The 21,328-nt window shown below is 37.9% G+C and overlaps 1 protein-coding gene across 2 annotated transcripts in view; it reads left to right on the forward strand.

Annotated features, from left to right (window-relative positions):
* LOC150081209 (glutamate receptor ionotropic, kainate 2-like) overlaps positions 1-20,897 on the forward strand; it is a 94,249-nt gene extending 73,352 nt beyond the window's left edge. For both annotated transcript variants that reach the window (XM_090379380.1, XM_090379381.1), the window contains exons 3-15: positions 4,367-4,618; positions 6,185-6,363; positions 8,049-8,102; positions 8,723-8,887; positions 9,726-9,878; positions 10,036-10,143; positions 14,809-14,922; positions 17,384-17,587; positions 18,231-18,592; positions 18,751-18,949; positions 19,140-19,365; positions 19,485-19,738; positions 20,497-20,897. In XM_090379380.1, coding sequence (XP_090235506.1) covers positions 4,367-4,618; positions 6,185-6,363; positions 8,049-8,102; positions 8,723-8,887; positions 9,726-9,878; positions 10,036-10,143; positions 14,809-14,922; positions 17,384-17,587; positions 18,231-18,592; positions 18,751-18,949; positions 19,140-19,365; positions 19,485-19,738; positions 20,497-20,664 — 2,438 coding nt within the window. In that variant the 3' untranslated portion in view covers positions 20,665-20,897. The remainder of the gene's footprint in view (positions 1-4,366; positions 4,619-6,184; positions 6,364-8,048; positions 8,103-8,722; positions 8,888-9,725; positions 9,879-10,035; positions 10,144-14,808; positions 14,923-17,383; positions 17,588-18,230; positions 18,593-18,750; positions 18,950-19,139; positions 19,366-19,484; positions 19,739-20,496) is intronic.
* The last annotated feature ends 431 nt before the right edge of the window (positions 20,898-21,328 follow it).

Raw genomic sequence — 21,328 nt, forward strand, 5'->3', positions numbered from 1 at the left:
GAGTTCCTTCTTTGGGGATCTGCATGCATTGTTGGCTGTGCATGCGGGATATTGGCGAAGTCTTCTGTTTGAGTTGCTACAGTGGCGACACTGCGATGGTGGGACTTATCCTTTGCGTCTGTTAAGTTAGAGAAGCTAGAGTCTTCATCATCAGGGTCAACCGAACAGGTTGCGGCGTTAGTGATATCACAATGGGAAATAAGCCGTTCCACGGATCCGGCCCTTATATCTGGGAAGCAGTTCGTTGGATGAAATGTATCAGCAGCTGAGGTGCTGGAAGTGGGTGATGTATCATTATCATCTGCTAATGGAACTGCGATCGCTTCACCAACTTGATTATCTGTGCAACTGGTAAACTGCTCGCAGGACCTAAATTTTTTCGGCTGGTTGTTCTTGCAAGGAACGCACGTGAAATTCTTGCGACGCGGGGCATTTAATTTATGTAGGGATTTTAGGCCCGAACATGATTCGCAAAGCAGGGCGAAACATAATTTACACGAGACCACTTCACTGACTTCTTTGTTGCAGCGGCTGCAAACGACAGTAGTCGTCTTTAGTTGATTTTTGGTGTTCCTGGACGGCATTGCAGTATGACGGAAAGCGACAGTAATGATTTTAGTAGTTACCCTACCAGGGCGGAAAAACGAAGGCGAAGCAGAACACTTTTGACAATTGCTCTAAAGGGATTAGGCGGTGTTTGTGGTAGCACAACTCCCTAGTTTATTTCAGGCGAAGTCTTTAAAACAGCCGGAGGCAATGACCTAGATACCAAGAGGTGGGAGCACTCACAGTCGTCGAACACTGGTTGTCAATAGCCAACTGCTTTTGTTCTACAGTTGGACAATGGAAGTACTGTATCGTATTGATACAATCAGTCAAGAAATAATATATTAAAAAAACATTACCTGAGGAAGATGTAAGCGATTTGGCATCATTACCGGACAGATCATCACCAGAGGAATTCTTTAGAACATCTTTCTCGAAAATCAAAACAGTATAACCGCACAAATTAGTAACTTTAATCGGAGCTGATTCGCATGCTGCCACACACTATACGCGCACGCGCTGGAGATGAGTTACTGTATAAGCTGGAACGTCTTAGGATTACTGAAAAGATTCGAAGAAAGATTGCAGGATGGCTGCAGCTTGAAGGCGATTTTAATTACCTGATATTCTTCAGATTGGTGTAACATCAAGAGCGGGGTCTCTCAGGGATAATTTGTTGGACCACTGTTGTTTCTCATTTTCATAAACAACGTCAACGAAGGGATAAACAGCGTGAAGTCAAAATTTGCAGATGGCTTAAAGATTAGGAGAGTGGCTAATGATCAGTGTCAAGTAGCGCTCCTTCAAGATGACTTGAACAGTCTTCAGATATGGTCAGAGAAGTGACAGCAATATTGTGATGCAGCAAAATACAAAGTCTTACACTTCCGCAATAAGCAATCCCAAAATAACTTATACTTACTGGGGTTGAAATACAAAATAGTGGAGGAAATAATATATCTGGGAGTTACGATACGGACGGATAGTTTTTTGAGCAGTGTAAACAGGTTGTCAGGAAAGTTCATGGAGTCCTATCGATGATTTTTGAAACAATATCTTGTAGAGAAAGAGGGAAGTCATAATCTCACTGTAAGATCGGATTTGGCGAATTTAGAATAATCTGTGTCTAAGTATGAAGACCTCATCTAATTAAAGACATTGAGCTTCTTGAAAGGATCGAAAGACGGATAATTGGCATGGTGAGATCGGCCAAAGTGCGACCGTATCAGGTGATTTCAATTTTGTGGGCCACAGAGCTTGGCAACCGGGCAGCTCAGATGGGAACTGATTGAGCTTTATAACGCTGTGAGAGGGGTTAGTAAAATGAATGAATGCGGAATTTTCACTGTTATAAATAATTCCAGAACTGGGGGCCATAAATTTAAATTACAGAAGAAGAGGGCTAGATAGGAAGTTTTTTCTTTAAGCCAGAGAATTGTTTATTGATTACTGGAACAAATTACCTTTTCGGGTAGTTGAGGCTGACAGTGGGTAGTTCAGTCTTCGCAAGTAGTTGAGGCGGACAAGGCAAGCAAAGGGAATTTCACAGGTTACTAGGGAGATTCACTTCCTTTCCCTTTCCTTCCTTTCTTGTCGCTAGGGCTGTTAATGAAATGGCACAACTTGACATTACCTGTGCTGCTGCCTTTGATTTGGTTACTATTTACAGACTCATTTTCCATCTCAATTCCATGTGATTTCAGGAAACTTCCACCACTTTATTAGAGCCCTTCCTTATTGACAAGTCGTTGTTCCTTTCCATTGAGCCCGACATGTATAGCAAGTTTTTCAACTAGCATTTCACAAGGAGAAACCTGTCCGATCTTACTTTTCTCCTCATTAATGCTCCCCTCTCCCCTTCTTGGAGTTCAGCTTGTTTCCTGTTCAGACGTTCATAAACTCACGAATGCTGTGTAATACCTGGACAATCTGGATAATTATGCACTTCAAACATTATGGCAATACTTCGAGGAAGGCCTATATCTGTATCAGCAAGACAACGCACCATGCCATACTGCTCGGGTCGAACAGAGTGGTTTGAGGATATGGGTGTGGAAAAGTTGGATTGGCCAGCCGAAAGTGCTGATCTGAACCCTATCGAGCATCTTTGGGATGTAGTGAATCGTCGGGTACGTGCACGTCGATATCGCCTAAAGAACAAGGCCGAACTTGTGGCTGCGTTAAAGGCCGAGTGGAGGAACATATCACCTGGCATTTATAAAAAGCTGGTTGAGAGTATGCCAGGAAGATTGAAGGCCGTCATAAAAACAAAAGTTTCAGCACAAAATATTAAATGACACAATAAAAGCTCTTTTTTGTCTAAAGGCAGGTGTCCGGATATTAATGGTAGGGTAGTGTATATTCCTGTAGCAATAAAGTTCAGATAACCAATATTGGCCCACACTCTTCTATTTATTTTAAATATGAATATCTAACGAAGTTTAGGATTCAAAATTTAGAACTGCAATTCATTTATATTTGGAGCAGAATCGGCTGGTATATTCCCCTTCTTAATATCAGATCCAGATCGTCAGAATATCAGATCCAGATCCTTTGTGAAATCCTCTTTGTGAATGATAAAAAGTTGCAAAACTGAAATCCTCCACAAATTCCTTGTTGGAATAACTGCCATTTTCTTTACATATTATTGCTATTCACTATCTAACTGTAATATTGATGTCTTAATATGGATCCATTTGCAATTGATTGTTCATTTTTCCTGTATATTATTACGATGGGTATATTATAAACCTTTCTGGCCTTTGATATCCAGGATATGTACTGCTGAATATCTGGAAAATATATTCGCGCACAATACAAATATATTTATTTATTTAAAAACAATATCCTATTTGTCCTTGTCTCTTTTTTTTCTTTTGGGGGAAGACTTAAATATGTCACCATCCTCCGGGATCTCAGTGTGAATTTTACGATCATCCTTAGAAGTACAATGAATTACAGTTCTAAATTTTGAATTCTAAACTTCGTTAGATATTCATAATTTTGTTCAGCGAGCTGGCACTGACAAAATGAATTTCTTGTGTCTGCAGTTCTCGTAATAAATTCATATTAACCGCAGCAAATATCATTCGATCAATGGTAATTCTCCACTGTAAGTGTACTTGATGGTGCAACAGCCATGAGAAGGTGTTCCGGATGTATAAATGTACATCCCAAGCTGCTATTAATATTTATAGAAAACTTTAAGCATTCGGATTACTGTCGTGAGCTCCCAGTGGCTATTAATATTTCTCTAAAGAAACCCGACGTTTCTTTTGAGACATTTTATCAGTCAGTGTGTATTCTACGATCCACGAAAAGTCAACTCACCACAAAATAAATATTTATAAAGAATAAAAGAGAGATTTTATTTCGGAAACTATGCGAAATGGTATTGGCCAGTAGAGATCCTCCTTTCAAAAAAAAGTCTAGCCTGGAGAATATACCATTCTACCGATTTCTTGGGGGGATTTTCATATATCCGGTGGTTCTCTGCGGCATGTCATAACTGCTTCAAGAAGCGCTTGAAGATTCGTAGATGTGATTTGGTACAAAAGTTTTCCACCAGGAACGGCCTTGTTTTTTGCGTAAGGGGTATTTTACTTGTCACCCACTGCTTTTGAATATTTTAACGAATATTTATTTAGGTCTGTACGAAATTCATCTAACATTCCTTCTTGGAGTCCTCTCTTTTTTAGATGTACCACACGAAGTCGTTGAGATCAATAATAAATGAATTTTAGAAAATAAAGTAAACAAATCAGTCACTATTTTTATTCCCTAAATTTATATCTTTCTTTTTTTCCATTTATTTTCATAGTCTGTGACCTCCTTCAGAAAGGAATTGCAGCAGTGTTTGGCCCCACCTCTCCGTCCACTAGTGGCCTCATTGAGTCAGCGTGCGCTCATTTTCAAATTCCTCATATAGAAACTCGATGGGATTCTCGTCTCTATGCGAATCCTCACTCAATTAACCTCTATCCTCATCTCACCTCTCTCAGCCAAGCCTATCGCGATCTCGTTATCAGAAACAGCTGGAAGTCTTTCACAGTTATATATGAAGACAACGAAAGTGAGTTTAAAACCTTTCTGTAGTCTTAATATGATTAAAAAGTCTTCATAAATATATACAAATGTATTATTATACTAGCAATGTTAATACATTATATTTCTGGTTATTTTTAATATATGTACAGAGTATCACAAAAGTTTTTGCCTCCTACGATTAGAAAATTCAATAAGAAGATACCATGAAGTGGCCTGTAATGAATTTTATCGACTCCAAAGCCAAGTCACGTTTGCTGGATATTTACTACAACGTTACCAGGATACTGGAGCATTACAGATGCATCTCAATCTGGTTGTCATCGAATACCCACAGTTGATATACGAACGGATCAGCTGTTTGAATTAAATATATGAGCTCAGTTTGTATTGATCTGTTCAAAACACCACCGAAGAAGCCAGGGTTAGGTCATGTGTATAGAGTGCTAAAAAGGCACAAAGCAAAACAGGAACTATCATTTTTCGATGTTATCCTCTTGCTTCTCCAAACACTTGTTACATCGATCCATCATCCTCCTCGTGCCGTCTGTGATGGATATATTCCACTGCATCTGAAGGGGAGTATGTACCGTGTGTATTATATCTTCATCATTTGAAAATTCCAGTTTCCCCTAAACGCTTCTTTCAGCTGTCCGGAAAGGTGAGAGTGAGATGGAGCAAAGTTTCGAAAGTGTGTTCGGATGACTTTTTTCATGCTAGCAATGTATACAAATGTTTTATGGTCTTATTATAATTGGATTGGGTTTTCCTATTGTCATAAATCTAGTGATCTAATACCTTAAAATGCGTTTTAATTAGTAATTCTACGAATAAAGATCATAATAATTGTTCATTTATTCTCTCGCGCTGAGCTCACAATAAATCCGAAGATCGCGCCACGAGCTCCTTGTTGTGCGGGACTCTGATTTGTCATTTCAGATGCAGCATCGAGATATCTCGGCAAGCAATCAGATCCTCCAACATTCGCTGGACCGATAAACGAAATTTCCTCCAGTTTTACTGAGAGAAAAAACAGGAGAATGGAATGTACAATTACCCTGATGCTCCCTGAGGAGTCGCTCGTCACAGAACTTAATTAGCCATTCACGGAAAGATAATTCTGTGGATGGAAACTAATCTCTGTAGGCAGCAAGTCGAATGGGTGTCCGAACAGATGCATACATGCTGCAACGAGATGGGAAGGACCTCCATTTGGAGATGCTCGTGGCCATAACAGATAAAAGATTTCAACTAACTAGCAAAACTTTAGCAGTTTATGTAATCGAAGTAGTAGAAGCAGTTTTTATGATACGAAGAGGACAAATAAGAGCATACGGAAGATGCAGCATTCTCTGGTTATTTGATGCTTAGAATTTTACTGCTATGTGTCACTGGGGATTTTTGAGCAGCCTTTCACCCTGAAGAATCCCCGAAGTTGTGCGAAGAGAGAGTAAGCAACTTGAAGTGCATTTAATTGCCGTCTGAGACTCAACTGCGCCATATAACCCCATTAAAAGTCTCACAAAACCAAGAGTTCTTCAATATTTTTATTTTGTTTTTAATCAACTGAACCTATAATTACTATTTTTTTCAGGTCTAATTAGGCTTCAAGAAGTGCTGAAGGTTACAGAAAACATAAGTGTTGCAATCAACCTTAAACAGGTGGTACCAGGACAGTCTTATAAGAAAATGATGAAAGATTTGAATAAACTAGGAGAAACAAATTTCGTAGTGGATCTTCCTTTGTCTAAAATTCCAGAACTTCTAAGACAGGTAATAAATGATCAACTTGTTCTAAGCATGTTCTCTTTCTATAACTAAATGTTGCTAATTTTTATGAGAAAAATTATATATATATATATATATATATATATTAAACTGCAACTCATACGTTGTTAAGTAAGGTATGTATAAGGTTAGATTAAGTGAGTGTTAATCGCCAAAGCAACTAAGACTATGAGGCGTTTGCATATTATGTCTACGTATAACCATGGTTTCCTGTTTATTGATTTTAACCTGGCCCGAGACCGACTAACTCAGCCACTTTGTGAGAAACACAAATGCCTATAAATTGCTCACATCATTGACGGGATTCGGATTCAAGCCTTTTCCAACCGGTGTAAATTTTTATTTAAATTTACAGTAGCTTTAAATAGGGTTCCCCAAGTTTGTTATTATAATTTTCCCTTTGCAGGTGATTCGTCAGAGCTGCAGACCTTGGAACCATATAATCATTTCCCCAATTCCATAGCGTTTCTGAGTCGCTCTGGGGCTCCCACTAATTTATTATTGGCTGATTCACATTTCTGTGTAAAGTAAAAATACTCACTTCATTCATATTTGAATAATTACATGGAAGAAAATTTATAAATTTTATTTTCAAAATAGGACAAGAACTTTAATTGAGGCCTCCTGGTTTGTCCTCAATTTTTTCCCTTAGCTACATCTACATTGTCATTTAATAACTTTTAACCAGTTTACAATCTATGGTAAAGGAACATGTAATAATACCTCGAACACTTAGATTATGTACCTTTCAACACGATTACTAACAAAAAACGTAGTAGCCTAAAACAATTCCGAAGTGCAAATAAAACAAATTATAGACTCCTACACTCAAACAGAACAACGGGAACTAATAATGTGTACTTAAGAATTGATGGTGGTGCTTGTCTAAAGTTGAACCTTGTTTGAATCACTTACTTCTTTGGCCTGGTAGATATATCGAATTCAGACCTTTTCGGACACAAGATTAGGCCCCAAGCCTCAGTGAAAAACCAGGACCCGTGGCTGCCTCGCCAGCCACAAGTGCTAGGGACGTGGATCGGATAGATTATTTAGTTAATCCTATCAACCCAGATTATTTGGAAATTTTTATCTTTCATTACTCAGAGATTCTTAACCACGTAATAATCCAATATCCTTTCGCCTCTCACGTGTTCTTGGTGTCCCTAAATCTCTCTCTCTCTCTCTCTCTCTCTCTCTCTCTCTCTCTCTCTCTCTCTCTCTCTCTCTCTCTCTCTCTCTCTCTCTCTCTCCTGGGGTGTTCTTTAATATCCGTCTCAGATCGCTCTCGAATATGACCCCTGTAAATTAATAATATACGCTATAAGTTCCGAGACACTGCTCTCACTTGAAACATTCAAGATTAAGACACCCACGTCTGGCTTTGTTGCATCTTTGAGCATGGACGGCAGCACGCGAATAATAAATCACCTTTGGTATTGTAATTAGCGTTCATTCTCCCAGAGAGATTGATGTTGTTGTTATATGACAAAGACTGGTAGGAGACCTTTGATAATTATCGCTGATATCCACCGCCTGATGTACACTGGCTAAAGAGGAAAAAAATCCTATTTGTCTACAAAGTATTTGTTTATTCAAATTGATAGAACTTAGCGGCTTTCTTAAAATTGTTTACTATTTACATCACGTGATTTTCTTTTTTATATTTACAGGCAGGCGAGGTCGACATGTTATCCGACTACAACAGCTACATGATAACCTCCCTGGTAAGTGTACCTTCGAATATTTGCATAATAACTCAGGCTTTCTAAGAATTATTTCTCAGAGTAAGACTAGTTTTTAAAAATATTTTCTAAGGGCAGGACAATTTTTATTACCGATAGGGTACGGAATGAGGAAGTACAATGAGTTGGAATCTTTCTGTCTACATACCAGTGGGATGATGTTATTCTTTTCTCTCAAAGCGAGTCCATTACAACTCCTTCCTCCCCACCCCTCCCACCTGATCGTACAAATGAACGTTTGCCCGTTTCTCTGAGCTGCCATCTTGGCAACTCCATCCCAACCAATATATTTTTATTTCTCCTTTTTATAGCCTCTAGGTCCCTGATTTGGCACGTTCAACTGGGAGACTTAAAATAAAGATTAAGACTTTTTTTTGGAGCATCACCCTCGGTTGTAGGACATCTTTCAAGTATGGAGTTTCTTATGGTCTCTACCGACAGTTTTTTTTTAACTTTTGAATTAAGAACCTTGGATACGCTGAACTCGAGACGCGAGTATTTTAATTATAATTCAAAGTATAACTATTATTCATTCATTCTATTTCGTTCAATAAGATGATTATTAAAGAAGGTGTTTTACGGTTTCTCATTCATATAAACAGGACCTGCATACTTTGAACTGGAAAGGATTTCAACACACCAAGACAAACATCACCGGATTACGGCTAGTGGATCCAAGCAAAGATGACGTCAGCAGTGTCATACAAGACTGGATTTTTGGGGAACTCAGATACGGTCGAGACATCGATAAGACATTTTCCCTTAAGGTGCGCTTAAGTATTCTTTCTATTTTGTTAATATACATTTTTTAATTTCTCCTTTCATTACTAGATGGCGCTGTACTTTCTCAGTTTGATAATTTTAGAGTTGTTTATAATTTCCGAATTTATTAGGAATTCGAAAACTATGCTTAATACTTTAAATTTCATTTTACTAAGATTATTCAACTATTTTTATTTCTTAGATGGCGCTGCAGTCCTTATTTCTTAACTGTGACGTTTATTTCGCATTTTAGTTCAATAATTTCCCAGTAGATGGAGCTTAACAACTCATCGTATTGGTTTTTTACTGCCTCACTAGGTGGCGTTTTTATAATTTGCTCTCAGTTTCTACTTTTTGTTCATAATAACGAATGTAAATATAATTTAATCAAAATCTTAATCAAACACGATACAGTCTCATTAGGTTCAGACAGCCGAAAAGCCGTTCTAATGGAAAGAATTCTCGCTGGAAGGAAACGCCACATTTATTTTAAAGAAAGCATTTCTTTTAAATGTCTCAAGACTTAAGCTCTGGGTATAAAGTACGCTTACTTAAAATTCCAACCCGACTGGATGCAAAAACCTGAGTATTTCTTTTTTTGGCTGCACTTGTACGCATTAAGACGACTTAAAGAAAATAAAACTGCTCGTGAAGTAGATGTTGGCAGAGCATCAGCAAAATTAAAATCTATGTAAAGCAGCGTTTTACATAACAAATAAATTTGTGGACAGCATGTTGCTTTTTTCGTGTTTTGTTTCCAGCGGAGAGGCATTTACTCCGGGGGTGTCTCAATGATCCTTTTCTTTTTCCCTCCATTGTAACAATCCGTTTTGTTTGTTGCAGACGGAGACAGCGTTGTTGTACGACGCCGTGACACTTTTTGCCAAAGCACTGCATGACTTGGACCAGGGCCAGACCATTCAGATTAGAAATTTTTCTTGCAACAATCCAAGGCCGTGGACGTCCGGAGAATCAATTGTCAAGTACATGAAAATGGTAAGCGGGGAAGCTTTGTTAATCCATTTTTTCTTTCTTCGTTTTATCAAAAAATAAAAAGAGATTGACACCAAAAATATCGGTAATTCTCTCTTATTTTCAATTACATTTAGTTTTTCTTTCCAAACCGGTTCATCTAATTCCTCATTCCTTGCAGATGCAACTGAACGGATTAAGCGGGAACATAAAATTCGATAATGTAACCGGAAAGCGGACGGATTTCGTTCTCGATGTCATGAAGGTCATAAACGGTAAGCTGGCCCAGGTAAGGTAAACTCCATGACTTTGCAATTTTTGCTCTTATTCGGTAGTGATAAATGCATTTCAATGGCTTCATAGTCTATCTTTGAATCCAACCTCATCTTCCTCTCGCGTTGGTAGAATTTTATATAAAGGTGTTTTTGTTTTTCACTCAGTGCTGTAGTTAGCTGCATCTTTTGTTATAGAAAATCGAGTTTTTCATCCAAGAATAAAGGCAGAATAAAACCATGACGAATCCTCTAATTTACACAGCCAGCCAGTCATCGTTTTTTTAATTACCTTTCTTTATATACCGCTGGATGTGGGTTTGATGAACATATCAGGAATTTATTAAACCAATCTAAAAAAAAAAAAATTGGCTTCATTAAATGGCACACGTACAGATTTCAAAATCGTCAGTTCTCTGTGCTCCTCTTAAGAGCAACTGTACTCCCTAAACTGGAGTTTGCTTCTCCTATATGGAACCCACACTATACATACTTGATACAGCAAATAGAATCGCTGCAGATGAAATTCATCCACCATCTTTCCAGACGTCATCCCACGTTTTACCATCGAAATTTTCTACCCGAATCTCCGTTCTTACTTCAAGCTTCAATCTTTAGAAACTTGGCGAACTGTTCTCGATCTAAAACTTTGGTACCATATCTTTGATGGTTCAACCTGCCTGCCGGATCTTCTATGCCATATTGATCTTAACGCTCCAGCGGTCTCTACTAGACAGAAGACTAAATCCCACATCAGTAAGTCGAGATTAGAGATATCCAGGAACTCCTTCTTTAAAAGAGCATTGGCACTCATGAACAAGTTTGATTTGGATATGACTGCAGACAGGAAAGAGTTTCACAGAACTATTTGGAGAGTAGGTTTTCTGGTTGACGGATGAATTCAAGGTTTAAGATGTCCTCATCAGTTCGTGTGTGTGATGATGATGATGTCTCCTGTAGCTGCTTGCTCTCTGTGATTTTCTCATGGCACTTATGATGTCATGAATACCTTTTTTAATTTTCCTGATCTGGGCTTTTCTCGATGGAAATAAACTTTTACTGTACAATGTGTGTTATTCTTCTATTTATTTTTATGTTTTGTGGAATCTTTATTCTGTTTTCTTTTTACTGCTTTTTATACACTTTAACTGGGCGCATGCGTGTATATTATATGTTAAAATAAATAAATATTTTTCTATTAATTTCCTGTACTTTTAGATTCTTTAGGATATTCATTTGATCTATGTTGTACCGAGCTATTCAGATTCTACATTGTGCTAATCTTTGCTTCTGAGATTCGAGATTCATCAGCTCTACATTCTAGTGAACTTTCTTTTTAGGATTCGAGATTGTACTGAACTTTCTTCCTTATATTCGAGATTCATAAGATCGATATTTTGCTACCCTTTCTTTAGATCTTAGATTGGGCTGATCTAATGAAAAAGCAGAAAAATATCGATATTATGAATTCCGAATGTAAGGAAAAAAACTCAGTACAATCTCGAATCCCAAAAAACCAAGTTCACTAAAATGTAGATCTGATGAATACCGAATCTCAGAAACAAAGATCAGCACAATGCAGTAGATTCTATATTGTACTGATCTTAATTTATTAGATTCACGTTTTATAAGATATACAGTTTACAGCTCTTTCTTTAGATTTTAGATTGTGCTGATCTTTGTGTCTTAGATTCCAGATCCATACAATCAACGCTGCTCTTTTTTAGATTTTAGATTCATATTATCAACATTTTGCTGCTCTTTCTTTAGATTCTATAATATACTAATTTTTTTTCATAGATTCTAGTTTGTATTGATATTTTTCTTAAGATTATAGTTTGTACTGATCTTTCTTACATTCGAGATTCATAAGATATGTATTTTACTGATCATTCTTTAGATTATAAATTGTACTAATCTTTCTTTTATTAAATTCGAGATTGTACTGATGTTTCGTTCTTACATTCGAAATTCATAAGATCTGCATTTTGTTGATCTTTCTTTCTTTGATTCAAGATTTGACTCGAGCATGCAGGAGTCAATTATACGATGATTTTTCTTTTTAGGATTTAAAGATTGTACTAATCTTTATTTTTTAGATTCGAGATTAATAAGATCTCCACTTTACTGCTCTTTCTTTTTATAGATTCTAGATTGTATTGATCTGTCTTTCTTAGATTTCAAATTGCACTGCTCTTTCTTGTGTTTTTTAATAGTCCAGATTGTACTGATCTTTCTTTCTTGAATTCGAGATTGCACTGATCTGTATTTCTTGTATTCAAGATTAATCAGATTTAAATTATACGTTCTTTGTTAAATTCTAGACTCTTCCATTCTTTCCTTCTATGACTCTGGATTCTATCGTTTTTTTTTTGTACTTCTTTTTTTCCAGATTCTTTATTCCACGCTATTTTTTATTAGATTATAGATTCTATTGTTCTTTCCTAACTGCTCGATTTTAGGTCCTACATTTTTCGGTTAGTTTTGTTCAGATCCCAGGTTCTTTCTTAGACTTTAAATTCTCTCAGTCTTCTTTTTATTCGCGTTTTCACAAAGACTGTTAGTCCAATAGTCTTAGTAGACTAATATCGTGTCCCTTTTTCTACAATGTTAAATTACAAAAATACGAGCATATAAGAAAGCCAAAATAAAGTTTATTCTGTTCTCGTTTAACTTCTTCATTATGTGAAGAATTGCCCTCTTAGAGGTCCTGCTAGAAAAGTTTTCTAATTAATGCAGAAATCTCTTCTTTAATAGTCTTTTTCCTTAATATTTTTCTACGAATTTATTGCTATCATTTTATTTGTCTCTTCTGACTCTCTCTTTTATCACTGACTTTTTCTTTCTCTTCTAAATCACTAGCGCTTTTTTCCGTTTATTTATCTGTCTTTCTATTTCTTTTTCTGTCTGTTTATATATCAGTATTTCTGCTCCAGTTTAGCTTCTTCTTCTTTTGCTTTCAATGAGGATACTTTACTCTTTCTTTCTAGCCATATATTTTTTTCTCTCTCTCTCTATTTGCCATGTTTCTCTTTCTGGTGCCACTTTTCCTTTTCATCTTCCTCAGTACGTGTTATCACGTGATTTGTTCGGTGTGTGTCAGAATATTCGCTATTTTGACGGTGTTCACGTGGAGGTCTTTGATGGGGATGTCACTCTGAAAAATAATTTTACATCACACACGTATGCACGTCAGGATGGTGCGTGCTGCAAAACTTGGCCAATCAATAAACGCCTCAAAGACTCCGACGTGACATTTCCATTCCAATACCAAAAATTCGTTCCTTTTTTTTTTATCCTTTGGCTGCTCTGTGGACAGTCACGTAATTACAAACAGAAAGCGCCATCTGGAGGCAAAATGACACATTTTAGGCGTTACCGCTACAAACAAAAGGTCACGTTCCGAAGAGCAATTTCGAACTTCTTCAGAGTAAACAAACTCTCTTTCTATCTGTTTTAATGCTTTCTATCACAGGAGTTTCCGATTTACAAACTGTGATCTAAGCATCAGATTATCATCCTTCTGATCATTCCAATTGTATCTGTTATGAACGTTCGGAATCCAATTTAGTTTTCATGTACAGCGCTTGACGTATAAACAATCCATTTACTCTGTGTACAATCGTAAAACTAAAAAGGATTTTCTGAGTTGATCTAATTTCAGATAAGCTGAAGAATATGTTAACTCTACATGAAAAGATCCAAATAACTCAATATCCACGAATTAAGAGAGATCTCGCTGCTCTGCGTTTCCCATTAAGTTTTGCCCTGTGAGTCACTCTTTCTTTTAAGGAGCATGAAATGGAAAGGAGACTTCTCTTGCTTGAAGATGGATTACATGCCTCCAAGAGTTAAATCACTAAGATGCCAATTACTGATTCAGAATTATTACGAGACACGTGTCGCAGTCTTTGTGCGTGCTTTCTGTAGTGGGCTTCGGGAAAGGGCCCACTTTTTGTGCAACAAAGGGCTTGATTGGCCTTTGTTGCCATAGGAGCATGCATATTAATATGAGGATGGTAATCAATATTGCTAATAAAATTAAAAATATATGTAAAATAATAAATGCAAATTAACATGTAAACTATGAATTTTGAAAAAATATATAAAAGTTATTTATACAGATATTTTGAAGTTAATTATTTTTGATATATGACTGGTACACAAAATCTAAGGAACAAACATAAAAAGGAAATGTTTTTTAAATGTAAATAAAAAGAGATCGAAAAATTCCTTATTTATGAAATGAGATCAATGTCTGATTCCACACACACACACACACAATGGACCTTGGTATTCTTCACTGATGAGTCGATATTCATCTAGAAGGAAAGCGGAACCGGATTCCATCCGTTACCGGATGGAATTTCCATCAGAGGAATCCATGCCATACCTATATTGCTACACCAGACGATCACGTGTCTTATTAAGTTGTTTCTATGAATGATTAACGTGCCAGTTTTGGACGTCCGTGGAGTCATTTCTATAACCCTCTAATTTCACATCTAAATGTTCCAGTCTTTGCCAAAAATAAAAGATTTGCCCGATGAGTCTTACTTTGTTTCTTAGCTTTCGGAACCAGTGTATATTAAATTTTATATAGAGTTGTTAGGCTTAGCTTTCTACATGCATTCTGTTTGTTTTAATGGCCATCCTTTGAATTGTTTCATTGTCTTTTGCAGGTTGCCATTTGGAATGAATCCAAGGGATTTATAGAGAAACAAGATGTCGCTGTGGACATTGCCGAAGGACACCAAGTCTTTGGAAACCGCACGCTAAGGGTGACCACCATCGTCGTGAGTGTCGTCACAGGAGCGCCATCTGTTGATCACACTTGAGTCTGGGGTGTAAGATTATAACTACTGCCCAGTATTGTCTGATAAGTTTTCTCATTAATAACACGGGAATTTGTAGAAAACTTATAAAGTGCCTAATTCCTGTAGAATCAACCCCTTAAACTTAGCTGCTTACTCTCATAGGGGAAAGGAGAGGGCATCTTCTGGCACGACGTATTGCTCCTCTAATTCATCTGCTATTTGCACTGGCAGTGAGCAGGTGAATTCTCGAAGTACGTACGCTTATTTGGGATAAATTCATTTCTAAGATCAACGACAACTTCCTGCTACTGTAAGTTCATTAAATAGACCTGCACGGTAATTGTTTGCTATCGTTCTGGAAGATAGGGGTATTTACCAAAACCTAGAATAAACTCAATGCAGGTTTCTGTTTGCGAATTTCAGTGGAGTCAATTATACGATGGTAATTTTGATTGCAATTTCAGCTTACAATCATAAAACCATAGAGAAATACAATCGTGCAGAGATGGATGTATTTTATTCAGTCTAAAGAAATATATTAATGAAAAGCAATGGAAGATCGAGTTCAGTTGTAGCATTTGCTTCTACATTGAAGTTTTTATAATGAAAGGATAGTTAATTTCCAACTTACCAGAAAAGTTAATTTGTGATTGCAAATTTTTGTATTTTCTGGCATGTTACGATTGCCCTCACTACTGGATCAGTTGGAACACCTACGAGGGTAAATTGTAACAGATACAAATTTGTATAAACTCACGGGGAAATTAATATATCGCATTTATTCGCAACCAGTGAGCTCTGGATTTGAAAGATAATGTTGGAAGGTGTTATGACTGGCTCAGTACAAAAAATGCGCAAAAGCAAGATTCTTCTGGTTCGTATTTCACAATGTGATGGTGCATTTCTCAGATTAAAGTGTTACAACTGATCTCGGTTTCCCGTACCACTATTTCTTCAGTACGAGAAAATAATTTAAAGTTTGTAGAATTTCCTCTCGGACTCAAACATTGCAACAATATATTTAAGCCGATCATAGGGTAGCTGGCCCTTGACTGTACTCTTTGGACGCTAAAATTTCTTTTTGTCCTTTGGCCAGTTGACGATTCCAGAGATGAATCCAGAACCCCGCTTGTAATATAATGGAGTGATTTTTTACTCTCCCTTGATAAAGAAAACACGTTTATGGAAAAGGACACATCGACAGCTGTGAAGGACACAGCTGTCGACGTGTCTTCAAGCTCATAGTCCCTTCTCAGGATTCTTGAATCAGTAGACTCTGGTTCTGCTTCGGATTCCCGTTGAATCTTCTCATTTCCAAAACTGAATCCATCTGTTAGTCAGCCTGCAATTTTGGAATAACACTTATGTCCAATGAAAATGTTCTAGGTGCGGAATATACTTTTTACTTGCTCAAACAACTCTGGAAACGAAGATCTATGCCCTTTTTGTAAGAACATCTGAACCCCGTTTTTTGGGACAGAGTTGAGTAGTTGGATTACGATTTCAATGATTTTTCATGTAGTGAAATCTTAATCTCTTAAGAGAAGTTTCTCGTTCGTGAACAAGACGCAGATGTAGATTATGGTGAATATGGAAGGTGAGATACCACTGGAGTATCCTTCTGGGTAACTTTCAAATCAAGAAACCTTCATAAGCAGTTCGAAACTTTTTTTTTTTTTTTTAAATACATTATACCCCGGACGTATGGTCTCGTATCGGTGGAAGTTTTTACTCTAAAATGGACCACTTATAATTTTTTTCTAAAAACTGCTGCTTGAGTTAAAGTAATTAAAATTTCTGTCTTTATATATATATTCTGGGCCATCTAACTTTCTCCATTATTCATTCCTATTTTGTTCTATCTGTCTTCTTCCTGCTTTCCTCCTCCCTCCTAGTCTTTTTTTCTGTGTTATTATTTTTTTTATTCTCTCTCTTTCCATCCCTTTGTTTTATTCTCGCTCTCCACTTTTCTATACTTACTGTCATCTTCAAAGCCTTCCCTTACATTCAGCTGTTCCGTTAGTAAACCTCTCTGCGCAAAAGATGAGATCGTTTAGAATGTCTGGGAGTGAGAAATTTTTGCTCTCTGCGGTTCAATAGATATATCCCTGGAAGACGGATGCCCGATAGATTAAGCTATTTTCCCAGCTTGCTGAAAGAATATCCTTTCAGAAGACAAATGTAAGCTGCCCCTGATAACACGTGAAAAGGTGAAGGCACGAGTTCTAACACCAGTTGAACTGATGGCATCTTAAATGTGCAGCCAGGCCTTAAAATGTATACGTTAACCCTAATTTTGATGATTGCGAGTATCAAAATATTGTAGAACATGAAAGTTTAACTCCATAGAAAATCTAAAATTAATAAAATACTGAGAATTCAATCGATGATTGAAAATAAAGTGTAAGAACTTTTTACTTTCTTTTCTCATCTTTCGCAGAACCATCCATACATGATCCTAAAGGATCCGGACGAAAACCATAAAGGGAACGACAGGTTCGATGGTTTCTGTGTGGACATCCTAAAAGCGATCTCGTCCCTCATTAAAAACTTCACTTACGAAATCCACGCTGTCTACGATGGCAAATATGGCTCCATAGAAAAGGGGGAGTGGAATGGCATGATAGGAGAGTTAATCAGAAGGGTATGTATGATCATTTCCTAAAATAACGAGTCATTTAAATTCCAAAACAATAATGTTTCTTAATGTTTTCAGAAGGCACAACGTTTCGGCCTTTGAATCATTCTTTTTCAAGCGAAAAAAAATTGCAAATTTTTTAAATACTTAAAATATTGAAATAAATAATAAAAATTTTAAATCTAATACGTTTATTGAGCTCATTTATGAATATTTAAAGACCATATTGAATTCTGAGCCGTGCTTCTGCTTAAATTAAACTTGTTTGCAATTTTCGTGTTAATGGATCATAATTTGCTCTCTCTGTATCTCGTGCCATGTAAGACACGTTGTAATCATAGTTACGAGCGTAGTGAGGTATTTCTGTTCTCGCTTTGTTGGTATGTCTGTCTTTAGCGACTTGGTAACCCCATCTGCAGGATCGATACAACCGTGCAGCATCAGGATCAATGCTGTCTGCTTGGCACAATACATTTGTGAGAACGGCTCACGTGTTCCGCTAGATTAATGCAGCAGACGCTTGATTATCGACTGCCAAACGAAATATACTGAATTCGAGTCTATTGTAGAATGGATTCGCTCCATAATGGCCATCATCGAGTACTTTAAGGGTTTATAATGAACTGTAATTATTTCTGACTTCTTTTAGGATGCTGATATCGCCATCGCTGACCTGACCATCACCTACGAGCGAGAAAATGCGGTCGACTTCACCCTTCCTTTCATGCACCTTGGCATCGGCATCCTCTTCAAGAAGCCCAAGGAGAGCGATCCGGCCCTGTTTTCATTTCTTGCCCCTTTTTCGTTGGACGTGTGGCTGTACATGCTGACCGCATACTTGGGGATCACGCTCGTTATTTTCATCGTCGGCCGTTTCACCCCTTACGAATGGGCCAATCCGCATCCGTGCGAGCAGGAAGCCGAAGAACTGGAGAACCAATTCACCCTCGCCAACAGCTTCTGGTTTACCATCGGAGCGATCATGCAGCAGGGCTCCGAAATCGCCCCCAGGTGAGGAAATGCTTATAAAAACATATTTATGATTAAGGGAACCGCTTTTGGCTGGGGGGGGGGGGGGATTATGTCCGTTGACTGTACGTTTCATTTAAATGAAAAACCTCTACGCCAATGGTGGTTACTGTAACGAGCAGTTGATGCTTCTCTTGCAGAGCAATTTCTACTCGAATCCTCGCTGGAGCGTGGTCCTTCTTCACCTTGATCATGATCTCTTCTTACACTGCCAACTTGGCCGCCTTTCTTACGGCACAGAGAATGTCTTCACCCATAGAAAGCGCAGAAGATTTAGTTAAACAAACCACCATCGCCTATGGATGCGTGAAATCGGGATCAACCAGGGCCTTTTTTCAGGTACGTTGCTCAAAGCCAACGTAAGAATCTCTCTTACATTCGTCACAATGGTAGCATATTTACAGTGCGAAGTCTTTCTCATTGTTACTTAAACAAAAGCGTCTCTATAGCAACTTGTTAAATTTTCTTAGACCCAGCTGCCTCTCCAGGGAATCCATCTATTACTTATTTTTATTTTTGTGTCAATTAGCGCTCCAACCACTCCACCTACTCCAGGATGTATGCGGTGATGGATTCGGCCAGACCCACTGTGTACGTTGGAGATAATTCTAAAGGTATCGACAGGGTGCGGAGAGGAAACTACGCTTTTCTCATGGAGTCCACCACCATCGAATACACTGTGGAGAGGAACTGCGACTTGGTGCAGATCGGATCTCTGTTAGACTCCAAAGGATACGGCATCGCTACACCTCCAGGTATCCACCACTTTATAACGTGTTCCTTTCATTAGTACAATTTTAGATGCAAATTATAAACTGTCATCAAGATCAAAAAAAAAAACTTCAGGCTAAACCATTCTTTCTTTCTTTTTTAGGCTCTCCTTATAGGACGTATTTATCAAACGCTGTTCTCCGGCTGCAGGAGAACGGGACCTTGGACATTCTTAAGACAAAATGGTGGAAGTCGAACAAACCGTGCAAAAAAGACAGCAAAGCATCTGCCTCAGCGAGCGAAATGGGTGTGGCCAATGTAGGTGGCGTTTATCTGGTGCTCGTGACGGGAACGCTCCTGGGCTGCATCCTCGTCCTTTTGGAGTATACGTGGGAGGCTAAGAAACAACTTGAAAGGGTAAGGAACATTTTTATGTATTGTTAAGTATTTTGATCTCTCTTTCAATAAAATGTCTTAAAATTACTTGCTGCATCCAAGAGGCTTGACTCTTTGGCTAAGATCATGGAAGTAATTGTTTTCAATGTTTGATTTGCTTTTTTAAGAAATTTTTAAGTGAGCAATGTTTGGCATCAAATGTGGTACATATGAATGAGGGGATCTCACCTCCATTCTCTCCCCTGGTGGAGCTCCAAAACGATCTTCCCTTATATTGTAAACAGTTCACTTACTAGGTAATACCAGAAATATTCCAAAGTGAGCTTGGCTCTGTGCCAACTATTTGCAACAATAGAAACTTGGTTCACTTGCTGTGGCTTGATGGTATGCGCTACTTTTGAAAGGCGCCTCGCAGCACTTCAGGCGCCTTTCAAAAGGTGCCTTTTTTATTTTATAGAGCAAATTGCAATTTTTCACATTTTAATTATTTAAAAGCAATAGGGACTATATGTATATATTAGCATTCCCAACTGAGAATTAAAAGTTAAAATGTTAAATCTATAAAAGGATATAATATTTAGAAAATTTAAAACTGTTAAATAAACGTTTTAAGTTGAACTATTTTAAGAAATATAATTAGAACTTATAGCAAATGATGCATTACAATTTACTAATTTAGTTAATTATTAATGTTAAAAATCAATAATTAACATTTGTTAATTAAATTTGAGTAATGAATTGAAAGATTCCATTAAAATCTTTTGTTTTTCTCTCCTCAGGATCCGATTCCTGTGATGCTCTTCCGTGAACTGAAGTTGATCTTCACTGGAGGAGGCTCCAGTCGGCCCCTCCCCAAAGATCCAGAGCAGGAATCCGAAGAGAAATATCAGATGACTCCCATTAGAAATACCGAAAGTGCCCCAGCTGCGTCCGCCAGCTACTCCTGAGTGAACCACGAGGTGTTGTAGCCTCCTTTTAAAAACCACAGGAACTACCATGGACAGTGGTGCTTCCCTGCTCGTGTGTGTGTGTGCTTGTGCCCGTGCGCTCCAGCCCGAGACCGGTGTTGTGTGTAAAGTTTATAAGGGTTGGAGCGACACTCCAGACTTGAGAAGCACTGAAGAGCCATCAGAAATTATTTTAATATCGGAGCGTAGAATGTACATACAGAAATATATTTCAGTAAAGAAAATCCTCCGGATGGCGTTGAGTCTTTTCTTAGATGTCTTCATCGATGGGCTTTTTTTGATGTTGCCCATTTCGCGAGAAATTGGCATATCGCGAACAAATGTGCGTTCCGTTTTGCATCATTCAGTTCGCGAGGTGGTAATCTGCACACGGGGAGCGTGAGCTCCTCTGTTGCCATGGTTACCACACGGAGTCCTCCGTTCATTATGAACTCGTATGTCGCCAAGTTATTTACGCATTTTTCTCGCGTTTAAATTGATCATCGCAGAAAAAATTCCTCTTTGATGAAAATACGTCACCCTCTGATAGCAGAGTCCAAAAACAAATAAACAGTTCGCCAGACTACCACACATAAACGTGTGGTACACTGATGAACTGCTCCAGGAGGAAGGGGGGGGGGAGGTCAATGTGTAGTTAACTTAC

The sequence above is a fragment of the Mastigoproctus giganteus genome, chromosome 8 (assembly GCF_048544385.1).
Source record: "Mastigoproctus giganteus isolate SK-2022 chromosome 8, ASM4854438v1, whole genome shotgun sequence".
Lineage (NCBI taxonomy): Eukaryota > Metazoa > Arthropoda > Arachnida > Uropygi > Thelyphonidae > Mastigoproctus > Mastigoproctus giganteus.